This window comes from Ptychodera flava, chromosome 3 (genome assembly GCF_041260155.1).
Source record: "Ptychodera flava strain L36383 chromosome 3, AS_Pfla_20210202, whole genome shotgun sequence".
NCBI lineage: Eukaryota > Metazoa > Hemichordata > Enteropneusta > Ptychoderidae > Ptychodera > Ptychodera flava.
In genome coordinates, this window is record NC_091930.1 from 36,636,531 (window position 1) to 36,656,328 (window position 19,798).

General features: G+C 38.8%; 1 protein-coding gene across 3 annotated transcripts in view; it reads left to right on the forward strand.

The window, feature by feature from the left end:
* The first annotated feature begins 290 nt into the window (after window positions 1-290).
* Window positions 291-19,798, forward strand: part of LOC139129926 (ataxin-2 homolog) — a 30,541-nt gene continuing 11,033 nt past the window's right edge. For all 3 annotated transcript variants that reach the window (XM_070695615.1, XM_070695616.1, XM_070695617.1), the window contains exons 1-2: window positions 291-513; window positions 13,602-17,238. In XM_070695615.1, coding sequence (XP_070551716.1) covers window positions 13,806-17,238 — 3,433 coding nt within the window. In that variant the 5' untranslated portion in view covers window positions 291-513; window positions 13,602-13,805. The remainder of the gene's footprint in view (window positions 514-13,601; window positions 17,239-19,798) is intronic.

Consider the following 19,798-nt stretch of genomic DNA (forward strand, 5'->3'; position numbering starts at 1 on the left):
TCCTCGTCTCCCGTGTTTGGGAGCTCATGACATGTCAATTTCAGCAAACACTATATCTGACAAAAGGTTGTTGCCTTTCCACTTTTTGAATTATTTCAAAATAACTTTCAATATTATTGTTGGCAGCCGCGGCCGACCGTCTATCAGAATGATGTGTAGCCATAGCCCTGAGTCAGTCTGGGTCTGTGACCTTTGTTTACGTGCTCTGTGCGCCCAACGAGTCACCATAGCAATATGCAAATAAGAAACAAACCACCTTTGCATGCTGGGAGTAATAGCTTCTGCTCGTCGCCATTTTGGCATCTCCCGACGTTTACGCGAATGAGTTATCGCTACCTGTGTAAGGTATTCAACGAAAATGTGGGAAAGTATCGAAGTCTAGCGTCCTGAAGGTATTTTTCATAACACCGGATTATGTTTCCAGTTTATACTAATTGTTCATGGAACGGTTTCAAGCAAAAATAATGTAAATATCCGGACGTGAATATCCGTGCATGTTGTATTCGTCAGAAGGTAAGTCCTCACATAAATAATGAATCTCGGCTTATATTGGTCGTGAACAGGTATTTTAAAGAAGGTTTGTCAAACCTTTCTGCTTTTCTATTTTAAGGATGAGGGTTTTCTCTCTAAACTTCAAGCCCTTCCAACGCATGCTTTATTTAATTCAACAAGCTGGCCTTTTCGCCATGGCTCTCCCTTCTGAAGTTCTATCGCCATGTCGGAGAAAGCCAGGTTTAACTTTGTCTACCTAAATATGCGAATAGCCTGTGCACGACCTAGTCCCCAAGTTTCTAATGAAAATATCCATGTTTCTAAGAGAAGATGATAAACTATTAAATCCAATACAAACTTTTCATTAATACCAAAATAATTGAATATATGCCGCACGTTGTTGTAAAATACATTAAATTTCCATCGCAAAAATTCCAGTGGTGTTTATTGTGTCAAACACTTCAGTTATGAAGTACTTGGGTTTCGTGAAAACATACTTTACGCAGTGACCGAGGAAGACAAAACCTATCTTTTCATAATGTAATTGTACAACTTAGACATACTGTCTTCTGATCGAAAATGTGTTATTGCACACGTTGGTTGCTCTCACAGCACCATTGAATGTACTACAGTTCATACGGGTCTACTCAGAACTCTTGCTTCACTCAACCCTCATCGATATTTTAATTTCACGTCGTCAAGTCTTTTCTTATAAAGTCATTACGGATTCAAATCCCTGTGAAAGGCAGAGCCCTCTCCGCAAATTAGCGTGTCTTGTCTTTGTTTGGTGTATTGATGCACCCAGTGGCCGAAAATCGATATGGAACTTGGAAGCCCAACGGGAAGTGCGGATGGTATGTTGTGTTTGTGCCACGGGCTGGCGTGGTTAGCAACATGCGACAAGACTTCTAATCGAGTTCCAGTTAACAATTTTCATTTTTCGTTTTTGAGGTAAATTTTGTAAAACCCAACTTATTAGGTTTCGATAACAGTGGAGATAACATTATAATATTCAGGTTTCATGATTTTGTCGACATGGTGTTTTGTTCAGACTCCTGTGGGCCTGTACTGGATCTCTCGCCATGCTGAAAACCTCCATGTCAGTGTCCATAGCACACTATATACTCTACCAGGCCGCAAGTGGAGTCTAAAATATTAATTTCCTTAGCATAATTAGAAAAAGTACCCATTAAATGGTATAGCTAACATCTTTTTGACAAATATTTCATTTCTACATAAAATTGTGCTCATTTGTACTATGGTTCATCTGCATGCAAACTATTAATAAAGGCAACGATAATAATAAAGTGTAAATAGATTGATAAATGACAAATAAATAAAAATTATATGACTTGCTGTATTATATTATTTATCAAGAGTTAGGGAAAAATAAATTCATTCCGGTATTGAACAAATTTTCACCCACGAAAGTGTAACCTGTTGAATTTTATAATTCATGTTATGCAGTGACCTGCACCATTACATATCATTGTTCACAATAAAAGGTTCAAATTAGTAGACAATTCAATGGAATAATAATTTTCAATCAAATTCAATACCATTACAAAAAAAATTTCAGAATTATAAGTGCTCTGACTGGCGGTTCAGTTTAAACTCCTGATGTTCATGTTATTGTTATTATAATGATCTAACTGATATTGGACCACCAAATAATGTTAATTATCTAAAAAAATGTTGAGCATGGCCCATTGATACAGTAGCTGCCTTCCTAATTCCTCAACATGGAGAACCACTTAAGGGTACATGACATGTTCAGATGTACATTGTATTCGCAGTTTAACATACCTTGATTGTTTTGCCATCACCAGGCTGATCATTCCAATAGACTTTATCAAACAACTCTACATTCATATACCATCAGGACTACCATTGGTTATATATATTACGTCAAAACTGACAGGATAATTACCATTTCAATTCAAAAGTTAAATATAACCAGGCCTGCAAGACATTCGTCATTACAATATTAAGTTAGATTTGATACTTCTTTTTTTGGTGTCTATAATATATGTTTCAATTATTACCGTAACGGTAGTCTGCATAGTTTGGTATGCTTGCAGACTAGAATGCATACACTACAGTTCACATATATGTAAATTCAAATTGTGCGGTTGAAGTGCCAATCATAATATGAACATCATTTCAATGTGTTTAATATAGCCGCCAACGTACAATTTTACAAAATTTATTCTAGATTTATTAACGTAATTCAGTGAAAAATTAAAATATGAATTGTTGAAAAGAGAAATTCTATTGATGAATGTATCCGGTATATATAATCCAGTTGGATTTACACTGTCATTTCAAAATGCAGTGTCGTACAACCTGTGTGAAGGGAAGGCAAAATGAAATATCAAATACGGTGAATACATGTAGAATATGACGTTTGGATTAAAATACCAATATTTGAGAAAGATCATAATAGTATTACTAATGATCAACATGGAAAACCCCCATGGCATGACTTTGAAAACTGTGTAAATATGTAATGCCGAAAGCAAACACATGGTTTATGGTGTAAAGACAACATACAGCAAACACCGTGCTAATGATACGGTCTAAATTTATTTTGACAGCAATAGGGGTAATGTTAATATTCAATCCATCGTGAATCCAGAATTTGAACCCTAAGATAGAAAGTGCTGTGTAGCATGGTAGAGTATTTTACAGCAAACCATTTAAAATGGGAGTTATCAACAGAATCTTGAACTATTAAACATATTATGCATGGTATTGTAGCGACATAATTCAAATTAATTGAAAATTAATGGCTGATCAATTAACAACATCAACAAGAATTGATACAAGCACGCAGCATAAGATCTCAGAGCTAGGTGAGATTATGAGATATTATACTGATATGAAAACTGTCAATAAATTGTTTTGCTGAGCAAAGCAAAATGATAATTAGAAATGCCAGATTATGTTTCAAAGGTGGAATTCTTTTGAAACCAGGCATTGATACAATGTGTCAAGGTGTTAGTATGATCAAGTCAATCATCGGAGATAATTACTTTATTCTATGTGCACATATTGTAAGCTGCCATTGTAGGATATATCACATGATGCATGTGTGAATAGAATTTCAGGCATACAATGTGATATTGCAGTCAACTCATTGCTCACAATTTTTACTGATGTCCATGGGTTCTTTTTGCTTGAAATACCAGTAAAAGTATTGAGTTCTGTTCAATCTAATACTTGTAATAAAATTTATCGTCACATCCCAGCTCTTTGACCTTTACCTAAAATGTATACATTTTACTTCTCATTGTTTCGCATTGTCACAGCTGTAGTGCTTAGTGGCAAAATAACGTAAACCCCGCTCACAGAGACAAACTTACGCCATCGCTACACCAACGTTACCTTTACATTGGTGTTATAAAGGCTGTGTGAATGCTCTGAGTCAGCCCAGCGTTGGACCTATTTTGATCCAATCATTAGGGGGAGGAGGTCTTATAGATATAGAAGACTTAAAATTTGAGTTGGCCCAGATTTCAGTGCGTGAAAGTGTTACGCTGGCCCTGGTCCCAGATGATCGCCAAGTTTGATCATAGACCTCATTAAGGGTCTATTACATGTAGCTTATCATTTGATCATCAAGTTTACATAACCGGAACTTTTCAATCCATTATAATCCCAAGTACAGTCAAAACGACATTTTCCCACCAAGTTTAGCTCCGCAAGCAAGACCATATCACTGGATTCACATGGTGCACATCCATGGTACAACTACAACTACAAGAACTACAACTGAGAGAAACACATACTAACAACATCCTAATATTGCCATGTAATGATTATTTCTCCACAACCGACGTATCCGATTCATCTATGCTGAAGTTGTCTAAGATGGTTAAAATAGTCTGTGGCAGGCATATTAGCCCCAGTACAGTGCAAATTTTGTGTTTGTACAATTTGAATGTTTCTGGGTGCTCATTAAGGTCTTATGTGCCTCGAAAATGAAAGACTTAAAATTTTGCTCAAACTTTTGTCAATGAAACTTTCAACCATTCTCTTACCAAATCAAGAATAAAAATCGGGGTCACCAGACAAATTTTGGTACTGAAACAAATTACCTAACATTTACCGATATTTGAAATTCAAAATGGCTGCATCCCTGATTTAATGCTATGGGGTAAACAAAAATTTGATTTTGGACAAACTATGACTGAAAATTTTTCCTGTTCCAAGAGCTTTAAAATGAGCTCCCCGCAAGTGGTAGATTAGGAAATAATCGTAAAATTTTTAGAGCCCAAATCTGTCTCCAAGGGTACATTCAACCGTAAGTTTGTAAATGATAAAACGTCATAATAAGTACATATGAATAAGCTATGAAAATTCAGTTTTTACTTTAGCGTGAACAAATTGATTCATCTCAATAATAACGCTTTTGAAATCAACTTGGTTAGTATGGCATGCCAATTAATACAGGTTTTAAAATCGAAGACTCATGTAAGTAACAGTGTCAAGTTTGTGTACAGCTTTGTGTGTTGTAAGTAACTTCTTTCAAAATAGTTGTGCACTTCAGCTTTTCATCTCAGGATACCAGGACGCCATTCTGAAAACGAAATCAATAGATTTACTTGTTACTTCACCAGTGTACGTTCAACGTATTTTCAGAAGAAATACATGTCGCTAGAAGGGGTTTATTGATATTGTGTGCAATATTCATTGTATTAGCAATTCACACGAACTGTATAGCGTATGTAACAATATGAAAGTATACTGGTGCATCAATGAAATCAATAGGTAATCCAATTTTATAATATTATAGCAAATACATGTTTTATTGTTTAAACAGTAAGCAACCATATCATAGAGATCGCTATGCATATTATTGTCTTGAAGACTAAAAGAAGCACTTCCCCCTCTTTTGTGGCTTGTATCCCCAGTCATATTATTCGGCAAATTTTGACTGTACCATGCTAATAAAAAGTGAAAATAGACATAATAAGGCAGTATTGCTAAGGCAATGAGTACTTGGGCCGTGATAGAGTAATTTGAGGACAATATATACAACTATTCAAATATGGTCTTGAATTTCCTCCTGTCAATTAGGCATTTGATTAACTGGTTATTAAACGAAGCAATGACATGACAACGGCAAAATATGTCTAGCAACTTTTGTGGAGTTTGAGGCAGGGGTTCTTTATTTATAGTGGAAATTGCTTAAACTCCTTAAATATTCAAATTACAGCAAATTTCTTTTGTTCTCGATGGTAGATGTCTAATATTTAGATGGGCATATTTAGATTTTTACCCTATAGTTATCCCTATAATACCAAAAGTCGGACATCCAGCTCAGAATTAGATATGCGCATAATTGATGAGGTACAATATGTGGTGTCATAAGGTGTCCCATCATACCATATATGAAGGGTGTAGCACTTGTGGTTACTGAGTTGTGGACAATATATATATATTTGAGGTCAAAGGTCATTGAGGTCACGTGACATTTTGTCAAAATAATTGTATTGCTAAGTTATTCCTATATACCAAAAATCAGACCTCTAGCTCTATTGGCTCGCTCAAAATTAGATATGCGCATAATTAATGAGGTACAATATGTGGTGTCATAAGGTGTCTTATCATACCAAATATGAAGAATGTAGCACTTGTGGTTACTGAGTTGGGGACAAATATATATATTTGAGGTCAAAGGTCATTGAGGTCACGTCACATTTTGTCATAATTGTACTGCTAAGTTATTCCTATATACCAAAAATCAGACCTCTAGCTCTATTTTGTCGATCAAATTTCAGTAAATTTACCTTACCTAGATGAAATTTTGTCTATAGGCTGAAATTTCGCCGAAGTTTGACAAAATTGCATCGATTTTTCAGGTTCATATCCGACATTTTTGAGTTTTGAGTGCAGACAGAAATAAGTTTTGAGGCAACATGGCTGCGACCCCATGTTGACCCCAAGCCCTGCGTACGATGCTATGTGCTACAGCTAACACACAGCATCGCACGCAGGGCTAGCGATAGCCCTGCGTACGATGCTGTGTGTCCGCTACAGCTAATAGCCCCGCTCACCACAGCCCTGCAAAGACCTGTACGTAGAGTTGGTGACTTCAAATCCATTTTTGGACTTGACGTAAAAAGCCAAATTACTGCCGAAATTCAGCGTTCTTGGGCCCAAGTCGTATCCCTGCCTACCTCAGCTACTCGATCGCTTCCAAAAATGACAGTCTTTTATTCACTTCTCGTAAATAACCGTCGATGTCGGCAACTCTCTCGCTAGCCCTGCATACGTACGCAGTGTACGCTGTGCATTCCCTGTGTGCGTTCCTAACACACAGCGTACACTGCGTACGTACGCAGGGCTAGCGAGAGAGTTGCCGACATCGACGGTTATTTACGAAAAAAGAATAAAAGACTGGAACGTAGAGTTCAGCTCGCTTAGAGTATCATAACGTTCTTCGGCCTTCTTTTAGATCGACCCTAATCTCTCCCATTTAGGAAATAAATACACAAGCTACCTTGACAAAACTTCGTGCACCATCGATCCAGGACCAAACGCACTACAAATCTGTCACGGTCTTGACGTCATCATTTCCTTACATGGTAATCGGCATGCCGTATTTTTTAGCAAAGGAGACACAGAATACGTCGGAGTATTCAGTTTCAAAACGTATTACATTGTGTGATGTTGTCAAAAAAGGTAATGTTACTGCAGTAGTATAAATTACAAAACACAAAAGTTCAAATCAGTTTATTTTGGACTGGCTTTACCCAACATTTCATATTGTTTCTTATGCCAGATTTGACCACGTGCTTACTGGCGACCCCTTTACATGCAAATTTTGTGTCAAATGGTGTGCTCTCCTGGAAAAACAAACGTACGATTTCTATATGAAGGAGGCGAAATTTGCCCTCAAAACTCGAAACCACCCCTTTATGGGGTGTACCTAGCTATTTTGAACGAGCTTCTCGAATCTGCAGCTCTATTTCGAAATGACGGTCTGGTTTTCTCAGCTCAAGGATAAGTGTTCTCCATCGCTGTGGGCATTACTATTCTCAACTGGGGGTGCAGTTTCCAGTCGTAATGTTTTTCATTGTATCCGGGATATAAAACCTTTCGTTTTCACAATTTAGTTTGATTAAAACTAGTCCACATCTTGTCAGTGATTAAACATGTTTCAAGTTTAAATGTTAAATTCTGGTCTCGAGCCCTCTTGTTCGACCAAACTGAAATTACCCCTCCCACTTTGGCTCGTCCAGTGGGTGTAGCAAGGGTCGTGCCATCGCATAGGAAACGGAGGGTGCATTAATTGTTGCATTTCGATGCACATTTTGATTATATTCAGAAGATTTTGTGGCAAAAACTCAGATAGAGAAGCATTAATATTCACATCTCACTTATTCAAGACTGGCTGAGAGCAGCACTTCCATTCAGTTAACATCATTACGCCATTTATTATGCCAAGAAAGATGAAGCCAAGGCATTTTGCCCTCCCTGGTCTCAGCCAGAAATGGTTATACCTTACAGAGTTTTTTTCCCACGGAATGAAAACAAATGTACTTGGCTGAGGCCCAAGTACATAATAAGCTGAAACAATGTCAGTTTACCAATGATTTATGTTCTTATGAACACAAAGGTACATTTTGATATGTTTTACACATTTCAATAGAGTAAATTACAGTGAAGGTGTTTCTTGGAATGGAAAGAATTACTGTTTACCGGTAGTAATATTGTATGGCTTGAGTGTTCTGTGAGCGTCCTTCACTTGAAATTTTGTTTTGCCAGTTCAGTGCAAACACCAGTGTTCCTAAGATGCGATCACATGTGCACTATAAGTAAGTTGCTATTCGCCAGACCCGCAAATTTTTGATTCCAACACCTGTGTACAAAATCACAGATTTGCAGTGTGATGGGACTGTAAGAAGTTGACCAATCTTGACAAACCTTATAACTCATGTTGTAAGACCACTTCAGACCCCTCTCCAGGCTCCGCTCCCTCAAAATATTCCAACCTTTTTAATAGCTAATGTCCATTTTTACCTACCAAAACAATACCATGGAATCTTCGAAGATATGATTTTGATTCCTGCTATGAAGCCATGTTGTCTTAAAAAATGTTGCTTATTTCAATCCTTGATGATGGATTTGGTTATTCAATTCAGGCCCTTTGGCATAAGTTTTCAGCAGCAATATTTCAATTTCAGTTGCAACTGGAAAATTACCAGTACCAGCTTTTGAAATCTGAGTAGTGCGTCAGTATTTGAAAAGTGTTCTGTGGTCACCCTATCGTAGGCTTTTTTACAGATGAAAGTTGCATTTGATACCATCTTATCGAAAAAATGACAACTTGCAAATGTACTGGACTATCATGGGAATCCTATTACACCTGACTTAAATTGCCTACAGCCATCTTATAAGTATTGGCATTCATGTGTTACTCAGAAATAAATGTTGATATAGGATGATCGAGTTATGTTCTTCTTCTGCAACAGCAACACCACAAGAAGACGCTTTCATAAACGCCGATGCGTCATTGTAACCCTGTCACCAGCAGATTACTTTTGATAGCCTAATATCACTTTCTGTAGAAAAGTTTGACTTAAAATAAGATGAAAACAGGGGTAATTATAGAAAGATTGAAATATCATCATACTAACATATTCTGGAACTCCAACAGGTATAACTATGTGCCAAACACACATGGCCATTTGCTTAACATTTGCATAACATTTACATATTTGTAGAAACGATGTCTGTGTCTCGATCTGATTTGGTGATATTTTCTCGGCACATGTATTTCATTTGGTTTAGTTGACTTTGTATGTAAATGTAAATACCTGTGTAGGCTGTGTGTAGATCAGTAAACAACAGTCAAGTCCCCAGCAAAATCCTCTGTTGTTAAGCAGAGTGTATTAAACCTGCACAGATCATGTACATGGTTACACAGTACATATATGCTCTACTCCACATTCTACCTTCAAGTTTTTATGATGATTTTATTTGCTCATTTATACCAGTAGATCTGTTACACCCTACTGGTAGCAATAATGTATACAACTGTACTTTGTACATGAACCAAATAATGATCTACCGGTACTCAACACTACAGTAAATTTGTTTACCATGATCTGCAAATAGCCCCCTGTGTACCAACAGTGATTTTGTTCTTTCTCAGCGATCAAGTCAGTTTTAGAGAATATTAGAGCCTTATACCTGTTTATTTCTGAGCGATAGATAAAATCTAATGTAGAACCGCGTAACCGCTGCAGTGAATATGTTAATACCTTAATAAACAACAATAGATGCATATTGACATGCTAGCAAAATAAGGAATTTAAATTCCTGTGAAAATGTCTCAGACATCAAAACAGTAATATGAAATCCCCTTAAATAAAGACCAGTGATTTTGCAGTACATATACATGTATGCCCACTACATAAGAATTGAAGCAAAACTTATACATGAACAGACAACCTTGTTACAGGTATTCTGACCTGTTTGTTTAAAACTGATGAAGGCTAGTGTATGAATTCATGATAGGCCTACATGTATCCTTCAGAATACAAGTTCACAGCACCGTATTACATTCACAGTCATGTGTAATGATACACTTATTAAAGTTTGAACAATGTCTTATAGATGTATCATATGCATGTTTATTAAACTGGACACCAAATTAGTCCTCAAGGTAATATGAGGTACAGGTATTTGGACTCTTCAAACTTTTTTAATTCCTTGCAATATGCTTTCTGCAACTTACTTTTCACCATCTTGACTTGTTTCTCCTAAAAAAAACCAAAAATCAAATTTTGAATAATAAAAAATATTTCAGTGCCATATCTGATGTCTCTCATACCGGTATGATTGCATTGATATACAATTGGGAACCTCAGTGACATGATGTACGTACTGCCTTCTGCAAAAACACAGTATAAATATGCTGTTGTCATCAGTATTTTGTAGTATTTTATAAATGGAGGTACATGTATGTAGTGCCTTCTGCGAAAACACTGCATTATCATACTAGTGGTATCAGTACCGCTTTTTTCAGTTTTTTTGTAATAATAGTACCGGTATATATATTATAATAGCAGTGCATAGAAACATTATAGAATTTCAATCTACCAGCACTACATCAACATAAACTATTCAGAGCTCATACAGGACAATACAGGTAGACACACACTATTGAAAACCTTGATGCCCTGTTGTTTGTGGTAACTAAAAACATCGAATCCAATGCAAACAGTTTCAGTGTCAATAAATCACAATTCATTCCACTTGAAGTCTCCAAGATTTGAATTCCTTGCGCACCAACACAAATCTAGTCGGCAGATAAGTTCTTTTAGATCTCAGCCACTGTCTGTCTGTCATCTTGTCTGCTGGTATTGTCATGTCAGTTACTGTCATAAGTCAAAGTGTAGACAACAGAGTTTAATCAGCCAGCAATCATTTTGGAACTAAAATAAATGAAAAACAAAAAATTAATGTGAAATAGACGAGTAAACTGTGACATGATACATGTCTGAGATTTCAGATACATTGGCAAACTTCTATGAGAGGATCTGGGTGACAATAATTTGCTGTCTTTCAGTTACATGTACATCAGTAGTAAATGCCACAGTAAAATCAACCTCTTGACCATGACCATAATTCCAACACTGTATATTCAGGATGTTTACTTTTTGTCCAATATTCAAAACAGTTATATGATATGAGTATCACTGTAATATTTTTGGACTTACTAGTATGTGATAACTGTCCTTGACTTCGTATTTTCAACAACAAAAAATGTGTAAACCAGGATGCAAAACAACATTATGATTTATTGGATTCATGGATACGTGTATGCCAATATAACCAGTAGATGCTGTACCCAATGTACAATAAATAAATTCACAATCACATGTATACTCATAATCATACTTGCAGCTGTTCAAAGAATTCAATAAATCCTTGTTCTTATGAGAGCTTAAACTTGACTTGAGTGCACAAATCAAATTAAACATGTCAAAAGAGAAATTCATCATACAGAGTATCCTCTGGCTCATGCATTTAAGCTCACCTATCCCAAGGTAAACAGGCTTACCTCATTTCTGATTTGACTTCAGGCCCTGCTGTATCCCAGCATTTCCTTTCTATTGATTGAGTGAATCACACAAATCACACTTTAGTCACTTTGGCTAGACTGGACGATATTGCTTCATCTTTTTCAGAATTCATGTAACGCGGGTACATGTACATGTATACCAGATGCCATAAGAGCAATGAAATGTAACAATTTGTACCTTTACTCTTCAAGAATCATTCAACTTGACAAAGAAATGAGCTGCACGATTAATACCCTATGACAAGCGCTCTCCGGAGGGGAATTTTTAGGGGTGGGCCAACCCTCTGTCTTTGGAGCAATCTATTTATATATGTTAATAACTGTACAAAAGAACAAATTTTCACCAAAAATGAATCTGCAAATAATGCATTGTTATCTAAATTGTCCACCCCTCTGTCTTTCCAAGCAGTAAAGAACACTGCATGCAACTTAAAACCCACAGCCCCACAGGGTGGGTCAAAAAAACATTTAACTGCCTGATAGAGAGACAAATTTGTAGCTTTAACTTGTGAAAACAATTAAAATTTAATGCCCAGCAGTCATGCAAATTGATCCCAAGGGCACTGAAGTATTTCTTCAGAGAAGACTTTACTGTGAGGGCATAATATGTACAACCAGGCTACTTCTGTAAGCAAAGTCTTGGATTGTATCCATGAGAATTAATGTATTGTATCCGTGAGCATTAATGTAATTGAAATGTTGGCCTTTCATCCCTGCATTGTACTCTGGGGCCTCAGTCATACTTCTGAATTCATATCACTCTATCCGTAGTTGTAATTTTTCAAATAGACCTTGTTTGTGACAATAGATTAATCTGTATACAATACTATACACCAAGGGATAAACACTGAAAAGAAAATGGTTCTGAAAAGGAGGACTGATCTCTTGTGACATGCTCTCGTGGTCACCTTTGGCAACAGCAAAAGAATTCAGTACCCAGTATAACAGCTAAGGGCCTTTGTATACTAATCTTGGCAGATTACTAACAATGCTATTGTACTTGTATACATTGTAATTTCAGTCTCGCTTCTACTGTCTACATATATGCTCTGAAAACAAACTCCATTGGCAACAGAGCTGGCATGTAAACCATCAGTTACATGTACCAGCCACTCTTTCTCGGTCACCAATGCCTGAACCAAGACAGTTTACTTTTTCAACTTCTCTTTTCCTTCATACCTTTTAGTGATTATTTGTGATTTTATTATAGTTTTGACAATATCAGTGAATTTGTGACGTACGTCATACCCCCACATTATTACTGTTAATATATGTGATTATCCAGCATTATGGCCCAGTTGTTTTATGCATCTACATATTCACCAGCATTGCCAAAACTATTAAATAATAATAGCAATAATTAGCAATAATAAAGCCTGTTCCAGCCCATAATAGACTCACGCAAACTTTGCATTGCATTACATGTATGTACTTGCCTTTGCTTTGTAGATTATGTCGTGCAAAGTTTGCTGTCATCCATTATGGACCGAGAGGGGTACATTATTATTTAAATATCAAGTCACACCTACTGTAATTTTTTAAGGGAGAAATTCTGCATTATGAGAAAACTATAAGAACTCCAAATAACAAAGCTGCTGTTTAGAATAAGAACAAAATAATCTTCATTTACAAATGTCTCATTCTGCAAGGAGTAGTACATGTAACGGTACTTGTAATATCAGACATTTGTATACATACTGGTATACATACATATGACAGGGTACAGTTCAATAAACTTTCAAGATCAGTTTGCAAGTTGAACACAATGTCATATTGAGCATACATACATGTATGTATGCTCAATATGTACATGCTTGGGTCTTTGGGTACATGGTATACAAGCAGTGCCAAGTACATGTACAAGAACAGTTAACCTACCGTACAGCCTGTTGACATTTGGCTTACTTTAGGATTGTATATGTTTTTTCCATCCATCCAAAGTACTCTACCTACAAAATTTACTGTTTGATTAAAATTTAATCATGCAATCTTCTTTTCTCATTTGCAGATGTTTTGTAATCTGGTGATATTTCCAGGGAATGACAACAAGAGGACAATCTGATCAAAAAGTCTCATCTGGTAAAATTATTGCACACAATCGCATTTGCTCTTGGAGATCTAACCTGCTACCCAACCTTCAGACCAAAAATATCAGAATGAAGGAATTGTGAGTAGGCAACGCCAGCCTTTAAAGTCTTATGATAGCTACAAAATGTCGGGAGAATATGATGATGAAGACACAGATCCTATGATTGTGGACAGCCTAGATGCCAAACTAGCACATCGATATGAAGATGTTGACAATTCAGATATCCCTCGGGACTCTCTCGATGATAGTCCTGTGGGTAAAAGGGAAGGCATCCATGAACAGGAAAACTTAGATCCAAATATGCAGCTGAATGAATCTCCAGAGCATATGGACACTGATCCGGCAAGCCCCGATCAAAATGAACCTTATGATAACCATGCTCTGAAAGAACAGGAAAGGCAGCTTTCCAGGAATAGCAGACAGAGGAGTCATCCTGGATCAGGAACACAGAGCAATGGCTCAGGAATGTCGCCTAATGATCAGGCCAGTAACAATGGCTCACCACCAAGACAGCCATCAGGAAGGAGTGACTATGGTCGTCCCCCAAGGGGGCCTTCTGCAGGAAGCAGAGGGCCAAGAAGTGGCCGTGGATCTGGATCCGCTGGAAGTAAGCGTGGAAGTGGTTTCCGTCCGTCTCCAGGAAGTAGGGGCAGTAATGATAGAGGCACACCACCACAGCAGTTGTCTCCCGGTGTGCAAAGCCAAGGCTCTGGTGGAAGTGGGAACAGAAACCAGCAACAGCAGTTGGATGATGTGGAAGGTTACCCACCAAATGAAACAGATGAGTTTCCAAATAAGAGTTCGCCACAGACCTTTAATCAAAACTATTCTCAGCCAATGCAGTATGATGATGATGATGAGGAGGATGAGTACGGGAACCCTCCTCAGACACAAAAGGAAGAAGGCAATGAATCAGCTGACAGCCTGGAGGAAGAAGAACAGTACCAAGCTGCGTTAAGGGAACGTCTTGCAAAGTCTCTGCATGACATTAGGAAGATGGAGGAAGAGAAAGAGGCAGCCAGAGCCAGAGCTGAAGCTAGAGCTAGATCTGAAGAAGGAGGAGAGGATGATGCTCAAGAGGAAGGTGAGGCTGGAGAAGAACCTGATGTTACAATGGTGGCGGATTCGTTAGACCCGGGAGCAAGTAATGACACAATGGTGGAGGACTCATTGGATGCAGATTCTAAAGATGTTAGGAGGGATGAAGATGATCGATTTGTAGAGCAACCAACTCCAAGAAGGGAAGATGGACTTGGTCAACAGATGGATGACCCTGAGGAGGATCAATTCTTTGGAGTTCCAAAACGCCTTTCTGCGCATTCACAGAACCGTCTTGGTTCCTCAACCTTGCCAAAGAGTGGAGACTCTTCCAAAAGACAGAGTTACATAAAGGAACAGAATCAACAGAGCTTTTTGAAGCATGGGGAGATAAGTAAAGGGACAGAGGATCCCCCTCATGCCCCTCCCCCTGATGACCCTGCAGAGGAAGTGAGGGTTGAGTACATTTCGGAAGAAAGCGACGATGACAATGAACACTTTGTGGATGAGAAAGGGAGCCCTGTTGACAATCAAGGAAGACCCCTGTACGGGAAATCTGAAACTGCAAGTGCAAAGTCTCTTTCATTAAGTGAACAGAGGAGACAATTTGTTTTGAAATCTAGGCATCCCAAACCCCCAAGTCACCCGAATTCTGTTGAGGCAGCCAGACGGAAATACAGTGGTGCAAGGACTCCAGGCAGTGGCAGGAGAGGATCAGGGTCATCTGCAAAGCGAAAGCTCACGGCTGGAAGTAGTTCTTCACAACCAAACTCTGAAAGGCCATCCTCACAAAGAACCCCTCCAGAGGAAAGGTACCCAAAGCAGGAATATAATCAAAGAACACCTGCATCAAGAGAACAGGTGATTGAAGATGCCGTCACACCGCAGCCACAAGTAAAGCCAGTCGCACAAACTCCTCAACTGTCACAGGGCTACCAGACTCCCCAGCAAGTGCAGATTCCCCAAGGTTACCAAGCGCCCCCACAGCCTGCTCAAGGTCCCCCTCCTCACCCAGCACAGTTCCAGCATCCACCTCCACCACAGCAATTCCAACAGTACCAACCCCAGCAGTTGCAGCAACAGCCTCTGCAACAGCAATTCCCAACACCACCACCACCACAGCAACAGCATCCAGCCTACCGACAACAACAGGACCCCCAGCCACAGCAATACGGGCCGCCTTTTCATCCACAAGAATACCAACAGCAGCCGCTTTATACTCAGCCGCCCAGTCAGCCATATCAACAGCAAGAGCCTTACTATTCAAATCAACATACTTCACCCCCTCAGTTCCACCCTGGATACGGTCCAGTTCCACATGGTGCATTAGAGCCACAGCCTCAGCAGTTTGATCCAAGGTACCCACAGGTGCACCAAAGACATCCAAGCTTTGAAGACCCAAGGTATAGACAAGTACAAAGGCAGGAAGAATTTGATCAGAGGAGGCAGTACCAGGGTCCAGGACCGTCCATGCAAACTCCGCCTCAACCCTGGCAAGCTCGTCCAAGTCAGCAGGGATACAGTTACGGCCAACCAGAAGAAGACATTTACCAGGAATATGAAAGACCACCTTTTCCTCCACCTAATGCTAACTCAGATCCATATGGCATGGATGCTTCAGAAAGGTATCCCGGGAATGCAACCGACAGATCGCAAAATGAACATTTAAACGACCGTCCAAGGAAATACAAGTCCACATCGCCAGCCAAGCCTGCGCCCGATTTCATAAATATGAATCGCTCAAATGTTAAACGGGAACCCCCGCGGAAAACGTACGCAGAAATCCATGCCAAGAAGATTGTGACACCTCCCTTAAATCCCAACGCACCACTTCCTAACATCTCACGTGAGAGTTCAGAGGACGTAGATCCAGAGAGTGTATGGGCTCAGAGGTCGAGGAGTTTGCAGAAGTTTAAAAAGTCAGGTTCCAAACAAGGAAATGCCAAGAAGTCAGAGGTTACTCAGCCGTGGACTAAGCAGCTTGTATCTGAGCAAAGAAATCTGCCGTTGAGGACTCGTTCAGATACGGCACTACAACCCAAAAAGAAGATGCTTCCAGTGAACCCGTCACCAAGAGCAAACCGACAGAAGGTGAATCTAGACATTAATGTGAACATTAAAAGGTTAGATCAGAGTCAAGAAATAGAGAGAGACAATATGGACATTGATGTCCAGGTGACTCCAAGGCCTGATCATTTCCAGAATTATGAAAATCCCTACCTGAATCCCAACATTCGCGAGCCACCTCCCCAGAATTTTGGTCAGCCAAGGTACAATATATATGCCCGACAAAGTAGTGAGCCTGTTTTCTCTTCCAATGTGCCGATGCATCTGCGGAGGTACTCCGAGGACAGTGAGACATACAGGTCTCCACGGCAACCTGATCCCAGGGATTACGGCTACGACGATGCATTGAATCCACAAGAATTCTATGAGGAAACTCCAAGACTGTCGTACACGCATCCTTTAGACCAACATGCGACAAACCCATATGGTGTGCTTCCAGACATACATAAAGGTGAGTACCGAAGTACCGATGCAGTTATTAGTTCCAGAGACCAGCTCTGGAACTGTTAGTTTTTGCTCACTTTCCTTCTTTCTTTCTTTCTTTCTTCTCTTTCTTTCTTTCTTTCTTTCTTTCTTTCTTTCTTTCTCTTTCTTTCTTCTTTCTCTATTTCCGGTATTACTATCATAGAACATGCTCTACACAAATTTTACCTTAATTACCCAGAATGCATTGCGACACGCTTATGACGTCATCGCTCAACTCAGACGGGTTTTACGGGCATTTCTTGTGTGTTTATTTATTTATTTTTATTCTGCATTGCTCGACTATCATATTGCGTTCAGCTATTAATAATTCTAGCTTTTTTTCGCTTTGTTTTTTGTTGCTTTTTGATTTTATTTTTCTCTAAATACTCGCCGTACGTGGCGCTATACTGTTTCGCCCGAATGTAACAATGGCGGCACATAAGATGGCTTCGGTCGCATAGAGAGAGAAAATTATAGCTTTCCCTAAATTTACAAGCGCGGCTGGGTTCATCGTGTACCTAGGCGAGGTGGGTGTGCTCGAAAACGAAGGTCAATGCAAAATTTGGATTCAAAATCGGCTGTTTTGGCGGAGAAACTGCCCGCCGTATTTCTGAGGAGCCACCAGCGGTTTTTCCCAGGTTTTTCCTATATCAGTCTGCGAGGCCGTTAACACACAGGCCGGTAACACACAGCCGTCACCGCACCGGCGCCGGCATGCGTTGGCTGCACGTTAAAGCAGCTCAACTTTCCAAGATCAAACGGTTAGTATCTCGTGAAAACAGCGACATTGCAATGAAAATTGTTTTAGTCTGTGCTTTTAATCAAATGAAAATGCATGTGGCCTCGGTTTTCAATTTCAACGGCCTAGGTCCGATGTTTCCTCTCGTCTGATCATCGTCGTAAACCACGCACCTCTTTACGGCAACAACTCAGCGCTACCGTCAAGCGATTGACTTTTGCGTAGATCAGCGGAGCGAAAATTATTGCTCTGGCTCGCGAGAATGTCGTCTGATATACATTTCCGTGCGTTGTCGCCCCCGTATGTATCTGTTTCGTTTTTACCGTACATGTAGGCATTTGTAATCTGTGGACTGCCTTGCTTTTAGTTGTATATCATTGTGTTTACTGCTAGCAGCCCTATAGGTACGTGCTTGAATATTAAAATCACTCTTTCATTCTGCACCTATCTTTGTCACACATTCTCTTGTTTCTTCCGCTGCTCTGGTCTCTGGAACTTCGCTTTTGCTTGCAAATGCTTTCTAGTTTACTCTTCTTTCTACATGTACCATATGCACCACCATCATCAGTAGTCAATTTCTGTGCATAATAGGGCCAGCAGCGCTAACTCTTGATGTTGTTTTCACTATTTTTGTTTAGTACATCAATTGCTTATTCTTTTTCTATTCCCCAAAGCATGTTATAATGCCTACTTTTTAGCTTGCAAACACAATTTCTACGGTATATGAGTACAATGCGCTGTTATTGTTTACATTCGAATTCTTGTCCGGACCAGAATTCACGTATCAACAATAACAGAACAGTTTACACATGTACATGTACAGGCTGAGTTGACAGGGTAAGTACTCTGTATCTCAGCCTGCTTTGGGGAGTGGAACAAGAAACTCTAGTTGACATTGAAAACAAAAAATGGTTTCATATGTTATTTTACTATTCAAAATGTTACTATTAAAAGCTTTTCTGTGTCATGTGTAATTTTATTATGCAAAAATATAAATTAAAAGACCAGTAGCTGTAACTTTTGTCCTCTATTTTTGTTTTGTATGTTAATTGCAAGTTCTTGTACTACTCCCCACAGTACAGCATGTTGAAACACAAAATATTTAGCTTATCAACACAATCTGTAAATGATCATACTGTTATTGTTTACATTTGAATTCTAGCTTTGACCTGAATTTACTTGTCAACAATAACAACGCAGTCTGTGCATGTACAGGCTGAGCTGACAAGCTGAACACTACGTCTTTACGTTCTTTGAGAAATAGAATAACAAAGTGTGTAGTTGACATTAAAAACAAAACTAGTGAAAAAATAAAAAACATCAGAAAATACAGCTACTTGCTCAATTGACTAAAAATAATATAAACAGTAGCAGTATGTATTGAATATTTACATCTGTATTTACTGCGTCAATAACTATCATTTACATGTGTGTGCTAGTGTCTTAAAGTTTGATATCCATAAGTGTGTGTTCTCTGGTATGGACTTGCAAGAAAGAGGAACAGTTTATTTATTTTGGTTTAAATCACATGCAAGTTTCCAAATATTACATGCAGGGTCCATACACGCCTGGAAAATCCTTGACTTTCAAAGTCTCCTGCATAATTCTGGAAGTCAGAGTTCTTTGAAGTAAAATTGAGTCCTTGAAAGTTCTGGAAAATTGATAAGTGACCCACACTTTTCAAAAATGACAAGATAGATCAGTCGTGATATCGTAAAAATTGTCTGTAAAGTGATATACAAAAATGATAAATTGCAAAAAATGGTACTTGGGAAACGGTAGTCTGGACCTCAAAAAATCCTTGATA